Source organism: Cervus elaphus, chromosome 25 (genome assembly GCF_910594005.1).
Source record: "Cervus elaphus chromosome 25, mCerEla1.1, whole genome shotgun sequence".
Taxonomy (NCBI): domain Eukaryota; kingdom Metazoa; phylum Chordata; class Mammalia; order Artiodactyla; family Cervidae; genus Cervus; species Cervus elaphus.
In genome coordinates this window covers 43,160,150-43,179,372 of record NC_057839.1, presented here as the reverse complement: position 1 = coordinate 43,179,372, position 19,223 = coordinate 43,160,150, and the positions used below count along the sequence as shown (strand labels likewise).

The 19,223-nt window shown below is 35.2% G+C and overlaps 1 protein-coding gene across 3 annotated transcripts in view; it reads right to left on the bottom strand.

The window, feature by feature from the left end:
• ZFR (zinc finger RNA binding protein) overlaps positions 1-19,223 on the bottom strand; it is an 81,986-nt gene that overhangs the window by 23,174 nt on the left and 39,589 nt on the right. For all 3 annotated transcript variants that reach the window (XR_006337777.1, XM_043887222.1, XM_043887224.1), the window contains 9 exons: positions 16,151-16,342; positions 15,334-15,625; positions 12,034-12,227; positions 10,430-10,549; positions 9,183-9,328; positions 5,596-5,758; positions 4,109-4,314; positions 3,259-3,409; positions 621-762 (listed from right to left, as the gene is read on the bottom strand). Coding sequence is in view for 2 of the 3 variants with exons in the window: in XM_043887222.1 (XP_043743157.1) it covers positions 621-762; positions 3,259-3,409; positions 4,109-4,314; positions 5,596-5,758; positions 9,183-9,328; positions 10,430-10,549; positions 12,034-12,227; positions 15,334-15,625; positions 16,151-16,342 (1,606 nt within the window). In the remaining variant the exon portion in view is untranslated. The remainder of the gene's footprint in view (positions 1-620; positions 763-3,258; positions 3,410-4,108; positions 4,315-5,595; positions 5,759-9,182; positions 9,329-10,429; positions 10,550-12,033; positions 12,228-15,333; positions 15,626-16,150; positions 16,343-19,223) is intronic.

Here is a 19,223-nt window from a genome sequence, read left to right as displayed (position 1 = left end):
TATCATCATTTATTTCTCAAATCTCTGGTAGAAAAGTGGGGGTCAGATGCCCAAATCTAAGTGCATTAGGATGCTCTGCATTTATGAAAGCGCTCCAAACTAAAGAGCAACCTCAGAGAACCAGAAATATTTACCTCAGGACAAGCCAAATCCATGATTACATATATAACAATGTCTCTTAAACTGTTATGAGTATTCAACCAATTTTACTTATGAAACTTGCTTGTCTTTTTTAAAGACAAGAACAAGGACCTAAAAGAAGTTAAATTTGTGGCCCTTTACTAGCAATATTTAATTTTTCATAAGTCAACTATGCTTATGAGTAAGAATAATTTAAACTTTTCCAGAAATCTGAGGTTAGCAAGAAAAGAAAAGGAAAAAAAAATCAAGAAAATTAATAATACCATGAGTGTTTTATATAAAAATACATTACTAAAAAGACATTAATAAAAGATCTGGGAAATAACCTTAAGCAAAACTAGTTGCTATGTAAGTTAAATCTATCAGATTCATATGTAATGCCAGCATGTTGCCTTCTAGGGCTTAATGCCATCTTAAAGAGTAGGTAAATGGGAAGAAAAGAAGTTAATAAAAAGTAGAATGTTTAATGGCTTTCCAACCTCCTTCCCTCATGTTCTCTTCTCGAATAATTGGAGATGTCAGGGTGATAGTGACTTGCATTTTGGGTTCCACACATGAGTTCAAAATTATTGCCGCTTCAGAAACAGCACATTTTATGTCATACTTCTCAGGACTTATAACCTATATAATGAAGAGCACAAGAAGTTAGCTGGCCCTCTTACATTATCAAACAAAGCAGTTTCATTATAGCTCTTTCACTTTCTCATACTACTTTAACCATTTTGTAAGGACTAGATCATATACTATTTCCCTCCAAGCCTTGCAAAACATGCAAATTATAATCTCTTGCTCCTTTTTCCTTTTAGAATTCCTTGTTCAACTAATTACCATTATTTGTATCATATGAGTTATCTGTATGTGTGTATGCACCTTTTAGATGATGAATTTTTGGATGAAAGAAACACTGCTATAGTTATTACCATACCTTCCTAAAATAGCACCCGGGTAACTAGTATTGCAATATTTGCAGAATATGAATGAGACTAAAATAGATACCTGAAACTAACAGGAGCCATAATTCAACCATACCCAGTGCACCTTGTCTGTGAAATCAACAAATCTACATTTTATTTTTATTAGCTGGAGGCTAGTTACTTTATAATATTGTAGTGGTTTTTGCCATACACTGACATGAATCAGCCATGGATTTACATGTGTTCCCCATCACGATACCCCCTCCCCCCTCCCTCCCCATCCCATCCCTCTGGGTCTTCCCAGTGCTACATTTTAAATCAGGGAGCAAAAAAAAAAAAAAAATTATAAATCAGGGAGCAGAAAGTCTTGCTCAACAGAAAAAGCAAAACAAAACAGGATTCACTGCAATTTAGTATACATGTAATAAGCTTCAGTATATATGAACAAAGGAAGACTCTAGAAATTACACGGAGTGCTCCCAGTATACGATCTAAGTTCACTTGGAAGGACTGATGCTGAAGCTCCAATAGTTCGGCCACTTGATGTGAAGACCCAACTCACTGGAAAAGACTTTGATGCTGGGAAAGACTGAGGGTAGGAGAAGGGGCGACAGAGGATGAGATGGTTGGATGGCATCATATTCAATGGATATGAGTTGGAGCAAACTTCAGGAGATAGTGACGGACAGGGAAGTGTGGCGTGCTGTAGTCCATGGGGTCGCAGAGTTGGACATGACTTAGTGACTGAACAGCAACAACAATCTAGGTTCAAATTCTAGCTCTGCTACTTTACTAATGATGTGAAGTTGGGCAAATATTTAACTCCCCATACCTGTTTTTATAAAATGGGAACAGTAAAATTTATCTAACCTGTAAGACTGTTAAGAAGAATGAATGAATTAACTACACAAAGAACTGAAAACAGTGCCTGGCACACAGTATCATGTAGATGTTAACTATGACAGTGATGATGATAATTCTATCTCTCCTGCTTATCCACTGTACAAGTACAAATTGATGTGGAAACTGTATTTTGTTTTTGGGCTTCCCTGATGGCTCAGATGGTAAAGAATGTGCTATAAAGCATTAGTTAGTTCAGCTAGAATATAACATTTTCTCCTTTGTAGTTTTACAAAACACAACAATTTAAGATTTTTTTTTGCAAATTACATAATTTTTCAAAGTCCTCAAGCTTCTTTTCCTCCCTTTTACTGCCCTGGCAGCCTCAAGAGATAGTAACAAGTAGACACACAATGACAATTCTCCTGGCTCCTAATGCTTAAAAAGACTCATCCACAATTAAAAAAAATCTCACCTCTGGAACAATGGTAACATAAAGCAAACAACAGTAAGTGACAGAGTCATCAGAGCTCCAGTTTAATAGCATGCCTCACTATCCATTTTGGTATCGGCTGGTCTGCTGTGGCCAGGTACTCTTTATTCTAACATTACTGTAGGACACATGCTACCAATGAAAAGCCAATTCTTGAATTTCAAATACCTAAATAAGTTTTATACATTATTCAAGGAACCTCTGTGTTAAATTCCAGTCTGTGATTCTGACAAGATACTGTAATAAAAATTTTTTAAATTCAAACTTAAGTAAAAGTTTTGTTTTTGTAGGACCAAAAAGGGATATTCTATTAATTGAATTTGCCACAACTTACTGGATAGAGACAATGACAAGTCATTGTTACCGTTATAACATGCACCAAATGGAAAGTAATCATAATAAAGCTGGGAAAATTCAAATCAGAAAGTCTCTATTTTAGTTACTATATTTTATTAAAAACATCTATTCAACTAAATAGGCAAGAAGTGCATGAATTCTAAAACTTTAAGCTTACTATACATACATAGGCTTTGTTTAAAAAAAAAAAAATAAATAAAAAAATGGAATTTTCCCCTGAACAACTGTCTTCTCTCTTATGATTCAAATCTTGGAAAAAGAACAGGAAGAGGACATGTGCTGCAGTTTTACATTTTAAAATAAATTAGCAAGATGGCTTCATGTTGAAGAGAAGCACCATAAAACCTAAAAAAACAAAGTAGAAAACTGTGCTACCAATTTGTACAATCAGGCAATTTGGAAAGTCAAGCCAAAACTTTAAAGGCTGGCTTAGGTTTAAGCTGAAGCAGTTAGTCCTGCCAAAAACTTCTGAACTAGACAAGGGGTAAAAATGAACATTTCCATAATACTTACAGCAAGCTGCTTGGGTAGGTTTTCTGCAATACGGCTTAATAATGTCTTTGAAGGTTTCTCTGAGCACAGCAAAACAAGGTTGACATTTCTATCTCCTCGGAGAAGTAATCCTTTCGCCAATACTCCCACTCGCAAAACTCCTTTTAAAGCTCTGGTGAAATCAAGTTATATTATGACATTTCCCTTCTTAACCATAACCATGATAATCTCTCAACACACAGTGGTAAATGAAATAATTTTTACATCATTAAGGTTTGTATCAACTGTAGTATAAGAACATTTAATATTTTCAGAAATACCCTTTATTTAGATAAGAAATATGAAAAAATTAATAAATCAAGAGCTAAGTTCTCAGGAACAACTGCAAAGCAAAGGCCATTAATGCCTTTCTGTCTCATAAATTAGAATAACAAAAGCCATGTTTAATATACACAGATATAAAGATGTTGTTCAAGTCTGAGCTTATTCATGCTTATGGGTCAATGTGTTAAAGATAAAATGAGCTATTAAAAGAAAGAATGAACATGGAACAGATGCAACAAATGAATAAACACTGAATAGCTGAATGCAACTGGAAAACTACAATGGCTGCTTTGAAAACAGACTTGAAATAGTTTTATATAAGTTAATATACAATGAGTAAATTACAAGGTTTGAGATTGTATGAAATTATACTATTTTTCATTTCAGCAGAAAGCAGCTGAATACATTTAAAACCTAACATAAGCATAACACATGTAGACTGGTATCAGAGAAATTTTCAGTCTTTGTAACTTTCATTTCAAGTATAAGGTAAGTCTACATAAGGAAAACCAAAACTATACAAAAGTAAAAATCTCTGAAAACACACCTGTCTTTACCTCCCTCTTTCTTATCATCTCCCTCTTTGCTCTTGCTCTTCTCGTGTTCAGACAAGCTGTCTGAAACAAGTTTTAAAGCACGTTCAGTGATAGAAACAATTTTCTGAACCGCCTGTAATTCCTCTTCAGTTGGATAAATGGTAGCATGCTTTGTCATTACATAACGGTCATCAGATGAGTCAGGACGACGTAAGGGCTGGAGATGGGGGGAAAAAGATAACTCTATTAAAAAAATGTTTTCCAAGCAAAAGTAAACTATTATTTTTCAACTACACATATGCTTGTTGCATTTTTCAATAAGGAAACCAGTTATACTGAATGTCCACTTAAAGCTATCTTTTCCTTTTTTTCCCATTTTGGTAAAAACAAAAATGTAAACTGTAGAAAGGTACAGTATCGAAAGTAGGTATATATGTTATGCACTCAAAACAAGTAAAATTATAATATATACCATCTAAGGTTATGAAAATACATTTTATACAACTTTATTTTATTTATTTATTTATTTTTAGTTCTCCCACTTTATTGCTACCAGCCCCTCTCCCTCCACCCTCGTGCACACATGCTCAGTCATGTAACCCCATGGACTGCAGCCCGCCAGGCTCTCCCGTCCATGGACTTTTCCAGGCAAGAGTACTGGAGTGGGTTGCCATTTCCTTCTCCATTTTATACAACTTTAAAAACAGTCCTGAAACGTTTTGCTTTTAACAAAACAGATTTTACAAATGCTTATTCTATGGAAAGACAAATGAGAAAGAATAGGTTAAAGCACAGGAATTTAGACTGTTTCCTTCTAAGTGCTCTCTGGAACACCAGAACAAAGAAAAAAAAAATCATCTTGTTTTCTATAGACTGAACTTATATGAAATGCTCCTCATAAGCCAGGTATTTTTTATCTAGCTTCTACAGAACGCAGACTCTCAAGATGCACCTCTTTTCTACAGTTCTCCTAATACATCCACTGTGTGTTATCTCCAACCATTTACCTACCCCTTGTGTGTTAGTTGCTCAGTTGTGTTCAACTCTGTGACCCCATGGACTCTACCTACCCCTCATCATGCACTTAAATTTAGAAGTAGTGGTAGGTTTTGAATGCTAAAGATTTGAAAAAAGGACTCTAAACCATACATAATGGGAAGACAGAAATAATTCTAAAGCCAAAGCAACAGCGTTCAAAATTAGTTGTTCTTGATAATCTAAAGAACAAAGGCAAAAAAAAAAACAAAAACTCTTAAGATCTGCTCCGTTAGCTTATACTGAAAATAAGAAAGATTCATGGAAATTCTACGAAGTCTTTACACAAAAGGACATGAGTTGAGAAAGTGTAAAAAAAGGAGAGAAAATTCTAAATCAGATGAAAAACATATTGAGATTTGGATATTATTAAGTCTAAAAATTAGCTCTTCAAACTTTTATTTTTCTAATGCTGAACCAGTCTTACACTTTCACTGTCTATGTAAACAAAGTGGACACTCACTGCAGGCCCCTGTGGCTGGGGAGGCATGCCTGGTCGGACTCCCAGAAGGCCTAGTGGGCCCGGGGGACCATGAGGATAGCCTCCATCAGGCATTCGGCGGCGATCATCCCAATGATGCTGTTCTTCCTCCATTCTTCTCCAGTACATGTCCTCTTCATAACGTCTGAAACATAAATGATACTGTAAGCCACTTAGAAAAATACACCCCAAGAATTTACATCAGTAATAATATAGAAAGTAATAAAACCCCCCCAGTCAGTCTAGCTAACACCTTTCTTTCCCCCTCTGTATCGGATTACATTTGCCTTCATCAATTAGTGAATGAAAGTGAATCCCAATGAAAAGATGAGAAAACAAAAGATAAAAGCAAAACAAAATTTCATAGTCTGAAGACAGAGTTGAAAAAACAAGCACCAGAAACCTCACAGTTCATTCCAACCTCTCCCTCTTTACAGAAGAAATTGTAAACTTAAATGCCTACCTAATGTGGCCAGACTAATAAGTGTGTGAGTGAAAGACTCAAAGAATACATTCAGGAATTTTCCTCATGTCTTTAAAGAAATGTGCTCTCTATTTTTTTTGTAAGAGAGAACTTCTTAAGACAACCTTTAATTTCCTCATCTGATACAGACAGAGACAAAGACATTTTTCTACAATGAGCAAAAACAACAGGGATAAATGGCAACTCACATCCCATCTCACTCTTGGGGACATGCTAAGGATGATGGGAAGTATGATAAAGAAGGAAAGCACATGTTCTGGCTAGAGACAAGAGGGCAGCACAACTATTAATTACTGTCACAAGGGAATACCAGATGGTTATCCCAAGGTCAATCAGGACTTTTGTGAAATCCCATGGTCTTTAAATGTTGATTCATGTTGGTGTCCAAAACATACTATGGGCACCAAATAAAACACCCATGGGCTGAACTTAGTGGGCAGTTAGCGTGTAGCCTCTGTTTTAATGGTCAACATTTTTGGAATCTAATTTTTCATCACATGACTCTCTCCCTCTCAGTTCTATCTTTGCCTTCAGCTTCAAACTAGGATACCAATAATTCCCTAGGCAGTTGTGTCTTTATAGCAAATTTTTGTTAACAATAAATTTTTACTACACAAATTCATTTAATACAAAACATAAGAAAGAAGTATGCTTCTCAAGTAGTACTGTAGAAACCATCAATTTCTTCAGGTCAGGAATAAGCAGTGCTTTCTGGGTCATCCAATTTAGGACAGATAGAATCATACTTCTAATTTTATTCAGGTCTTGAGAGAAAATGAATAAAAACAGCTTGAAGGCTCTGGAAAACCATGTTCATTATAGTTTTGAATAATCTATTATTACTAATGATGTTTAGGTTACATAAGGGTATGTTTAAATATCAACTGTCTACCAATTCATACTTGGTAAACATAGTATACTATAGTGCCTAACACACTATATGCTACTTCCTGGCATACAGTAAGTCCTTAATAATTATTTGATAAAGCAGTAGAGGAGGAAATAACTGCATAATCTAGATATAGAGAAAACTTGCCAGTGCATTACAAAGGCAGAAATTTCTTAAGAAGAAAGTTAAATTTAAATACATAAAAAATAAAAATTGATACATAAATAACAGTAAAGATTATTTAAAGATAACATGTTAATGGGTTAATAGCTATAAGAAGTGTTTGTACAAATCTGTTAACAGGTAAGTTAACAAATGAATAGGCAATTCACCACAAAAGAAATTTAACTGATTAAGCATGAAATAAAAATTTAATTTGCCAACAATACAAAGTTGAAATAAAACTGGCTTTCATGTTTCTATTTCTCACAGGCAGATATTTTAATAAATTATAGGAGCAGTCCTCAAAGTGTGGTCTGGGTAGTCTAGGTAGTCCTTGAGACACCTTCAGGGGGATTCATGACATCAAGTTACTCTCAAAATAATATTTGCCTTCTCTATTCTCTTTCTCCTATGAGTATACAGTGGAGTTATCCAGAGGCAAAATGTGTTATCACAACCTGTTGAGCACAGAAGCAGAAGGAGAATCAGGTTGCCTTAAGCTAGACATTAAAGAGATCTGCAAAAATGTAAAACAATGTCATTATTTCTGGTGGAGAAACAGTTATTTATAGTTAGCATATTATATTTAATGTTATTATATTAATAAATACACCTGATTTAATATTATAATTATTAATAACATTTAACTACATTTAAACAAATACAAAGTTATATAAAAATAAGTTCCTAAATACTGAAACTTCTCAGTTTTCATTTCTAATACAATGTTGACAGCCTATAACTCACATACACAAAAACTCTTCAGAGTCTTCAATAATTATTGAGTTATAAAAGGTCCTGAGACCAAAAAGTTTGAGGATCACTAAGTTAAACTATCTAGCACAGGCAAAAGTACAGGTATCTGTCAAACATTTTTGCTTCTGGGATTTGATTAGTGTCAACTGATAGTGATTTATACAATAATACTGCCTCAAGGATGGTCAATGTAACAACAACAATAGGGAAATACTATAAAAAAACTCTAAATATCTAAAAATATATGAAATGGGTTATAAAGAAAAATTTAATCTGCACAGAAAAGTATTACATACCCATGGAAAATAATTTTAGCTTACTTTTTAAAAAAGTTGGTATGTAAATGAAAAGAAGTGGTTTATAAAAACTTGTACACAAACAATTATGGCAGCAGTATTCATAACCCCAAAGTGGAAATAACACAAATGTCCATCAATTGATAAACAGATAAATAAAATGTGACACATTTATGTAACGAAATATTATGCATGCATAAAAAATTAGTACTGATATATGTAATAACATACATGAACCTTGAAAACATCATGCTAAGTGAAAAGTAGCCAGGCACAAAAGTCAATATGTTTTATGATTTCATTTATATAAAATCTCCAGTAGAGGCAATCTACTAAAATGAAGTTTATTAGTGGTTGCCCAAGAATAGAGCGAGGAGTTGGTGGGGGAAATAGGTATGGATTGCTAAATGGGTTTGTGGTTTCTTTTGTGGGTCATAAAGATGTTCTAAAATTGACTGTGCTGATAACTGCACAACTCTGTGAATAAAACCAATGAATTGTGCCACTTAAAGATATGCCAGTTATATCAATAAAACTAAACATTTCTGTATCTATTGAACATATTTTCTCATTCCTCCTTTCCTGTAGCCTCTAAGTTTTTAAAACAAACCCCACACATTATTAACGTCTAGAATCTACTCAATCTTATATTTAGGATATTTTTTATCATGTAACCAAATGCTCTATTTTGCTTATTTTAAATTGAGGCATTTATGATATTAAACTATTTATGTATTTAAATATATAGAGGATATTATTTCCAAAATAAGTCCTAATACCAAGGACATGGTCAAATATTAGAATAGCCAGAATAACTCTAATGCATTTCTTTCCTAGACCTAGTGTCTCCCTCACAAGTGAAAACTAAAAATATTTCAAATAAATCTGGATTGCTCTGAATGGGAGTCACATACTCAGAACAGCTAAGTTTCTTAGAAAGTCTAAACCACCTATCATGGGTACTAAAAGTTAAAAATACTACCTCATTTCCATTCTCCAGCGTTCTTCCTCTTCTCTTCTTCGCCAATACTCCTCTTTCTGCATCTGCTTTCTCATTTTCTCTTCTTGAATCTTTCTTGCTCGAATACTGGGCTTTACTTCTACTTGCAAATCTGGATTTACTTTTTTCTGTTAACATAGATAAGATATTTGAAAAACCAGCAATCCTTCCAACAATCTACACATATCTTAAATCATACAATCCCACATATTCTTTCATCATAGAGGCTTTTATTTGCAAATCTATTATAAGAGTAAATGCAGTAAAATAAGTTGAATCAGAGAAAAACTCAAAATACATTCATAAACGTTCTTTCTTCCTTCCCATCCCCAAAATTCTTGGTTGTTCAAGTTTAGTACACAAAAAGTACTTAACTTAGTGTTAACCAATAAAAGAAATCCTTGGGAGACTGATGGGTATTTAATATTCCTTTGTTTGTTTGTAAATAAATGATTCTAGATATCCAAGTGTGGGGTTAAAAACTTTTTTTCATATAGAAGTACTACTGCCCCTTAACAAATTATTTTTAATCTTCACCACTTCTGTGTTTAGAAAACATGAATCTAGTGCATAAGTCCAACCTAATTAAAAATTTTATTTAAAGTATTTAGATTTAACTTATTACTTGGAAGTGTTTTCAACAAAAAATTCCTCATCTCAAAATTCACTTTAACGGAAATTCTGCTAAGATAAAGGAAATGGAGACCTGACACTTCTTTCAAACACTTCCTTTGAAGCAACTATTTTTACATGGTTACTTGATCCAAGTAATGTCAAAGTTTTATTTTGCCACTAGAAATAATGAAATACGACTACATTGCTTTTTCTTAAGTATAACAAAAGTGACAGGTACTCAGTTGTGTCCAATGCTGTGACCCCAACGACTGTAGCCCACGAGGCTCCTCTGTCCATTGAATTCTTTAGGCAAGAACAATGGAGTAGGCTGCCATGCCCTTCTCCAGGCAATCTTTCAGACCCAGGGGTTGAACTCGGGTCTCCGGCATTGTAGGCAGATTCTTTACCATCTGAGGCACCAGGGAAAGCCCTAAGTATAACAAACTAGTCAATAAAAACTAAACATCTGACTCTCTAAGTGAGACATGACATGCCAACCTGAGAGTGGGAGTTCATGGACTTAGTAAGTTATATTTAGAAGCTTTATTTTTGCATCTAGAATGTTCCAAACCATATAAAAAGAGAAAGAGAAAAATAGCTGAAATTTTCCTCACTTTATATTGAAGTCTGTGTCTTCGTCCTTTTAAATGCATCTCCTTGGCATTGGGATCATTAAAGCTGCACTCGCATAATTTGCAATGAAATCGAATCACTTTTCCTTCATCATTTCGTACCTTGATGTCCAGAAAAAAAGAAAAAGTCAAGAAATCACAACAGGAATGTCATAGGTGAAGATTTCACTTATAAACCCATCTCATGAGTTATAAATAACTTTCAGAATTTAAAGTTAGAAAAGGGGGGGGGGGCAATGTCTATACTTTTTGAAGAGGACATCTACAGAAATGAACAGGGTTAGAATTTTTAACTGTACAATGCAAGATGTGTTACCATGTATTTGTCTCTTATATTTTCCTCTATATGTAAACATTTAGATTTTAATACAATAGACACCTTCAATTCTTGAAAAAATATTTATTGAATACCTGCTCCTGCCAGGTACTGTTCTTGGAAATGGAGCTAAAGATGATCAAAGGCATTATTCTCATTTATTTCTACAAAGCCCAAGACTTTATACACGTACAACTTTATTGAAAACCAATGTCAATTTTTTTCTAACTGCACAACCAGTTAGGAAGACAAGTAGACTACAATGTTATTAAAAGTTATTAAAACTTCAGCAAGTTTTAAAGATTGGTTCTAAACACAATCCTCTGAAGTTTAAGATTACTTAACCAAAAAAAAAAAAAAAAAAAAGATTACTTAACCAGTATCATTGGTTATTAAGGTATTCTGGCCAGATGTTCTGGCTGTACTTTTTTTTGAGACATACAAGTCTTACTAATAGCTAAAGGTTTATTATTTATTTATTTAGAAGTTTATTAACCTTTAAATGTCTTTTTTTTTGTTGCCTTACCATGCTGGCATTGTGGAATCTTAGTTCCCTGACCAATGAAGTGGAAGCAAGGAGCCCTAACCACTGGACCGCCAGGAAATTCCCAACACCTATAACTTTAAATTAAAACTGCATGTGAATGACTTATAAACTACACGTGAATGACTTATAAACTACACAGCCCAGTTTTCCATCTTGTAAACAAAGAATTCAATAATTAATTTTTCTTGATGGAAAAGCATGAAGGAACAAATAAATATTTGCCAAAAATCCACCATATGCTAGGCACTGTGCTTAGGTACTTTATTTGATCTAAGCTTCACATCTTCACTGGGAGATACCCAAATTTTACAGATGCAGACACTGAAATTTAAAGAACTTGTTCTTTTCAACTGTTCTATAATACAGCAAAAGCAGAACAGGGCTACACCACTGTATGTTCGTCTTGCCACTAACAGCAAAAATCTATCAAGTCCCTTCTGATACTTCCTTATCCTCCATTTACTAAGTTATTTTGTAAAACAGGAATAGTTTTCTAATCAGCTTGAGAAATCATATAAATAGTTATCTGTTAAATCAGTAGTCTAAATTTTACACACGAAACTGCTCAGAAATATTTGCTATCTTTGTCATTTCTGCTGTTCACATCTTTTTTTACTTGTAATCTAAAATATAACTGAATTTTACATGTAAAGCACACTTGTGACAAAGTGACACACGTCCTTCCTATCTAATCTCACAACAGGAGTATTCTCAAATCAATACCTCCTCCACATAATCATGGCCCACTGGCTGCACATCGCTCTGCAAAGCAGCAAGAGACGCAGGTGTGACTGGTTCTGACACTGTGTCTGGCTTTACTTCTGGAATTGGTACAGAAGTGACAGGAGTGTTTTTAACACATTCAGTTCCTTTTAAGTCTTCTGTTTTATTTCCTGTTGACTGCAGCTTATTACCACCTATAACATAAAAGAATTACAGTAATTTTAATTTTCTTCTTATATAATGTATGAACTGATACAAGAACTCCAGATAAAGTTCTGATCTTTTCTACCAACAAACTCCTGCTTGACATACAATAGATTAGAATTTTGAAGAACCATATAAACCATTTGGCTTTTTTATGCTATTAATGTCTCTAGACATTAGATAGATAGATAGATAGACTAGTCTAGACTAGATAGATAGATAGACTAGATAGATAATGTCTCTATCTTCCCATTCTCTCTCTCATAATATTCAATGGTCCTCTCTGTCCTCACCATGGCTCTTACAACATGTTTATATCCCTTTGCCATGGAACTGGGCACTATCCTACGTTCTAGTAACATAATAATACAGTGTGGCTGTCTTTGAGGTGCCAACAATTTAGGGTCATGTATGGATGTGAGAGTTGGACTATAAAGAAAGCTGAGTGCCGAAGAATTGATGCTTTTGAACTGTGGTGTTGGAGAAGACTCTTGAGAGTCCCTTGGACTGCAAGGAGATCCAACCAGTCCATCCTAAAGGAGGTGAGTCCTGGGTGTTCATTGGAAGGACTGATGTTGAAGCTGAAACTCCAATACTTTGGTCACCTGATGCGAAGAGCTGACTCGTCTGAAAAGACCCTGATGCTGGGAAAGACTGAGGGCAAGAGGAGAAGGGGATGACAGAGGATGAGATGGTTGGATGGCATCACCTACTCAACGGACATGGGTTTGGCTGGACTCCGGAAGTTGGTGATGGACAGGGAGGCCTGGTGTGCTGCAGTTCATGGGGTTACAAAGAGTCAGACACGACTGAGTGACTGAACTGACTGACACATTATTATAGTACAATGTGTTAACAGAGTATTTTGGGAATGTAAAGGAAAAGGAGCCACTACCCTTTAACCTGATCCAGTTAGGAATAGCTTCAGCAAGTATGACACCAGGGCTGGGCTTAAGAGTGCTAGGTATGAACTGGTCAGGCAGAAAAAAAGAGAATTAAGTCTAAACAGAAAGAACAGTATGCACAAGCAAAACACAAAAACATGGAGTTAAAAAGACTATGGTAACAGAACTGAAAGAGACACATGTACCTCAACATTCACCGCAACACTGTTAACAATAGCTAGAACATGGAAGCAACCTAGATGTCCATTGGCAGACGAATGGATAAGAAAGCTGTGGTATATATACACAATGGAGTATTACTCAGCAATGAAAAAGAACACATTTGAATCCGTTCTAATGAGGTGAATGAAACTGGAGTCTATTATGCAGAGTGAAGTATGTCAGAAAGAAAAACACCAATACAGCACATTAACGCATATATATGGAATTTAGAAAGATGGTAATGATGACCCTATATGCGAGACAGCAAAAGAGACACAGATATAAAGAACAGACTTTTGGACTCTGTGGGAGAAGGCGAGGGTGGGATGATTTGCGAGAATAGCATTGAAACAAGTATAATTACCATATGCGAAATAGATCATCAGTCCAAGTTTGATGCATGAAACAGGGCACTCAAAGGTGGTACACTGGGACAACCCTGAGGGAAGGGATGGGATGGGGAGGGAGGTGGGAGGGGTTGTTCAGGATGGGGGACACATGTACACCCATGGCTGACTCATGTCAATGTATGGCAAAAACCACCACAATATTGTAAAGTAATTAGCCTCCAATTAAAATAAACAAATAATAATAAAAAAAAAGACCATGGTAAATTCAAAAAAAGACTTGGTAATTCAACAGGACTTATCACTGAGGTACAGGGCTTCCCTGGTGGCTCAGATGGTAAAAAATCTGCCTGCAATGCAGGAGGCCTGGGTCCGATCCCTGGGTTGGGAAGATCCACTGGAGGAGGGAATGGCAACCTACTTCAGTATTCTTGCCTGGAGAATACCATGGACAGAGGAGCCTGGCAGGCTACAGTCCATGAGGTCACAAAGAATCCGACAGGACTAAGTGACTAAGCACAGCACAGCACTAAGGTAGAGGTAATGATATCTGAGGTAGAGGTTAATTTGTGAAAGGACTTGGATGACATAATTAAGGAATACAGACATTTTTCTTATATGCAAGGGGAAGGCCACAGAAAATTTTTAAACAGGAAATTAACACAGTTTGATACATATTTTTTTACAAAATGACTTTGACAAAAGTGTTGCAGAAACTGGATGCAATAAGAGACAAAGCTCTGAGGAAGAAGCTTTGAAGGCCTAAAAAACAGCAGAGGCTATGAAGAGAAAAAGACACTTTTTGGAGAATATTGTAGTGACAGAAACAAAAGGATTAGAAACAACTGGAAGAGGCAGCAAGTAAGAAAAAATGTCAGTGGACTTTTTCATGTGAAAAAGCAGCAGCTTTATGAGATTACTTCACAGTACTCTTGTGATGAGATAAAATGTTAGAAACAGACACTAACAGGCATCAATAGAACCATACAGACAATGACCAGGAAATATCTAAAATATGGTTCTAGAACTCAGGTGGGCATTCTGAATTTGCCCAAATGATTTTGAAGTTACTACATACACAGTGGAACAGATAAGACCACTCATGAATACTAAGTGAGTGAGATGAGAGTCAGAATCAGAATCTTAGCAATACTACCAGCTAATGAACATGAGAGCCAGAGAACCAATAAAGATATCTGAGGAAGGAGTCAGTGGACCCAAAATAGAGAGACAGAAACATAATTAAGGTTTAAGGTATAGCAGTCAACTGTTTCAAATGTTAGAGAGGTCAACAGGGTGAAACAGAAAACTGGCCATTCAATGTGGCAAGTAGGTTTTTGGTGATTTCAGAAAAGGGTAGAGTTGAAATACTATAATAAGAGACTGAGGACTGGATAGGAAATAGAGAAAGTAAGAATTAGGTCAGCAGCCTGAGGAACAGTAAAATAAATACATATATATTTTTAAGTCTATGGCTGAAGAAAATGGAACTGAAAAAACTTTAAGAAAAAAAAATACAGATATGTGATTAAATAAGGTCCCAGAAAAGAAGACAACTGCATAAGTAGAAGAGCTAGTACTGGAGTAGAGGAGAAATACCACTTTAACAGAGTTAGAAGGAACAGAGAATCTTCAGTACTTGCCAACAAAGTTTATTTTGGGTGTAGATGTTTTCTTGGCAGCCATATTTGCAGGCACTGATGATACTTTAGTGTTGGCTGTGCTATTAAGAGACGAGTTTCCTGTAGTTGTAAGACCTTTCACTGAAGAAGTTGCAATTGATGAAGTATTCACAGTACAATTGCTTGCTGCAATGCTTGAAGGAGAGGCAGTTGGCTTTGAAGCAGACACAGCTGTTGAAGAAGTAGCTTGGCTAACAACGTTTGGTTCTGTTGAAGGAATGGGTTTACCAAGTTTTGTGTGTAATTTAACCACCTACAAAATAAAAGCGTATTTATCTGTCAGAAAACTCAGAGAATGTAGATTTTTTTTTTAAAAGTTTGCCTAAAAGACCCTAAAAAATGAAAATCTTAACCATATTTTTCTTTGTTGTATTTCTTTCTCTTATACATTTTAAAATAAAAACTCATTACTTTCAAAACAATCTGTGTGAAACAGATTCAGAAACATATTCCATCTACCACTCAGCGAAGGAAATGACTTGGCCACATGCATACCAACCTACACTTAAGCATAACAGAAGGTAGAAAACAACTACATGATTCAATTTCAGTTGGTGGGAAAAAAATGACTGAGTTCAATTTTAAGAAGAAGGGTCACCACTCTTTCCTTCCTTAAGCAATGACTATTTGATGTCGCCTTTATATATACATTAGGCATGTAATACCCTCAAAAATTTTCAAATTTTGAAGACTTCTTTACTTTACCCCCAACCCCCACCAAAAATGGAAAAGAAAAGAGAGTTAAGACATAAGGGTGTGTGGGAAAAAAAACACCTACTTTCTGATGCTTAGCACCACGAATGTGGGCAGCATATGCATCTGCTCCTGTACAAGACACATCGCAGAGCTCACAACGTAGCTGATTTTGAGTCCCACGAGTAGAGCTGTTGCTGCTGCTGGTATTCTGTGAGGCTTTCAATGCAGCTTCTTTTTTTTTATGTTTCTGCCCTTCTAAATGTTCTTTATAAGTCTGTCTCAAACAAAAAGAATAATTTTGCTTCACTACTTTTCTATCTACATTATTTGCAATTATTCATTCCAATCTCTAATACTCATTAAAATATCAGCACTACACCATTTTAAAAGCAACTGAACAGGAGCATGTGGCTTCCCTACATACACGATGCATTTGTGGTTCTCTGTGCCTTTTTACCAAGAACACTCTTACCAAACACTTTAATTAACAAAGGACTTTCATACATAGCCAAAATATCAATATAAGGTAACTGCTCTCAGTTTGAAAGAATTTCTGTCTTTTAGTGCTTATGTATAATGTTGGGTAGAGACTAATAAGAGTGATCATTCCAAAAGAAATTATTTAATTATAGGATTATGAAGAGAAAAAATATATCTGCCACATGAGAAGAAAAAAAATGTTACTATATGGTAACAAGACTCTTTATAAAACAGGTATGATTACTTGTAAAACTGGTTTAGAAGTCAGTTGCATCTGAGAAAACTCAAGAATGCATTTTCACAATCTGTGTTAGAATCCATTCCACCCTGAACAAAAGTCTATTTAAAGTATTTAACTGCCAGAATTGTATCCCTTTTGATACTAGCCATCAAAATAGTGCAAGTATATATTAAAAATTGTCTTCAATGTCAATGACCGAGGAAGGCAGTTTTATTAAAATGCGAGGAGGTCAATAATGAGCTTGAGTGGGGCCACCACTCAAGCTCATTATTATTATTTCCTATATTATTTAAAAAATTTTTAAACACACATATGATGAGAGTAAAATTGCACAGATAGCACAGAATCTCAGAGCTGAATGGGACTTTAGAGGTTACCTACAATGACTTTCTAAGTTTGAAACAAGAAAATCCTCAAAATGAAATCTTATGCACAAGTAAAGAAAGTTACTGTTTTTCAAACAGAAGAGGAAGCCCTAAGACCTAGCCATCTGATTCTCTTCTCACCATCTGCAGCAGCCTAAAGTGGCTCCGTGAAGCAGCGGGAACCTCAATTATTTAGGGACAAGTCCCTACCACAGAAGTGAGGAAACAAAAGCCCAGACAATCGACTTAAAGTCTCCAATTTGCCCAAGGCCACAAGTTAAGTCGCAGAAACAGGATTGGAACAACGGCCCCTCATACTGGAACCAATTTAGTCTCCTTTCTTATATCTACACTAGACTCTATCTAACTCACCATCTCATTCATACGGTATTTTTCTCCATAGGTTCATTAAGCCCTTACGGCACTGCCTCTGACTTAACAGAGGTACTCTTGGCCTGTTCTTGCGTAACCATCCAGCTCCCCCAAATCAATGGTCAGCCTTGCATATATATACTGATTCTAAATGCTATTAACTTATCACCCTAGAGCTATGTGCTATCCTTTTATATGCTACCACATAGTCAAGTCTCTTAACATTTGTAATTGCCGCCACATCATCATTCCCCTTGAACAGTCATTACTGAGTAGGATACCCTCCTCAAATACTAAAGCCAACATTCTTGTTCCCTTTCTTGTTTAGTCCTGGGTTGCTGCAAACATTCCCCATGTCTCCTCTCCCCTGAGCATGTTATCACAATGAAACTGTTTTCTAACAAACTTAAAATAGGGAAAAAAAGGTATTATCTTAACAGCCACATATATTAAACTAGTCTCTAATTTGGTGTAACTCAGAGAATGCTGACAACTGAAAATAACTCCCAAATTCTATACTGAAAAGCAGACAGAACTGATCTAGTAAATTTAAAAGAATGTACACAGGTTAGGAAAGGGTGAGAGATGATGTAACTGAAAGAAACAACTAAAAACTCAAAATCTGATCTTTTCAAATACTATGCCTTTTGTCTGTCAAACTGCTTACCAAATTTTTATATAAACACTGCTGCTGCTGCTGCTAAGTCACTTCAGTTGTGTCTGACTCTATGTGACCCCATAGACGGCAGCCCACCAGGCTCCCCCATCCCTGGGATTCTCCAGGCAAGAACACTGGAGTGGGTTGCCATTTCCTTCTCCAATATAAACACTAGACACTCTTAAAGAAAGTATTAACAAATAAAGTTGGGAAGGGAGTTGAACTCACTAGATTTTATAAACAGATCCTTCCTTAAATCACTTATTTCATGTTTAGCAACAGCAAGAAAATAACAAAAAACAGAATAAAGGAATAAAGGTTCTGCATGCTTCTTTGGTTGATATTCTTGAAAAAGACACTTTCCTACAGCTTTCTTATTCCCAAAGTCCCTACAGCCTCATGGAGGAAATAAGTATATAGAAACAAGTAACATTCTACAAAGCATATACGAAAGTCAGTCTCATGAAAAACATTATCCTAACATTATAGATTATTAAAATAGCTTAAGGATTTTTAATATTAGAGAAAGGCAACTTCTGCTATTTATATCTGACAAAGTCTTCTCATCTCATCATGTCAGAGTATAAAACTATTTCTTTTTTAAATATATATATTTTTAAACTATTTCTATGGTCACCCTTTTTCGACTACAAAATTCTACTTATACACTCAACATGGACCTTGAAGAACTAAGAAAATCAATATCCCATTGTCTTAAGGTCAAGAATTTTGCATAAAGGCCTTAAAAAGTAAGTCATAAATGCCAAAAAAGAAATGACAATTCAATCTTACTCCCAAATCCCAACTAATCTGAATATAAAACTTTTAAGCTAAATTAAAAGTTTTATTTAAAGAGCAAAGTATCCTTCCTAAAGAAAAGCTCAATTTGTCCACTTTTTATTAACATTCATAATTATTTTTACTGTATTTTTCTTAGAATTCTTGTATGTCAATACAAAAGCCTTTAAAAAATGGCCATTTGATGAAATATGTACGTGTTAACTAAAAGCTAGCAGGAGAGAAAAATGTAAACTAATCA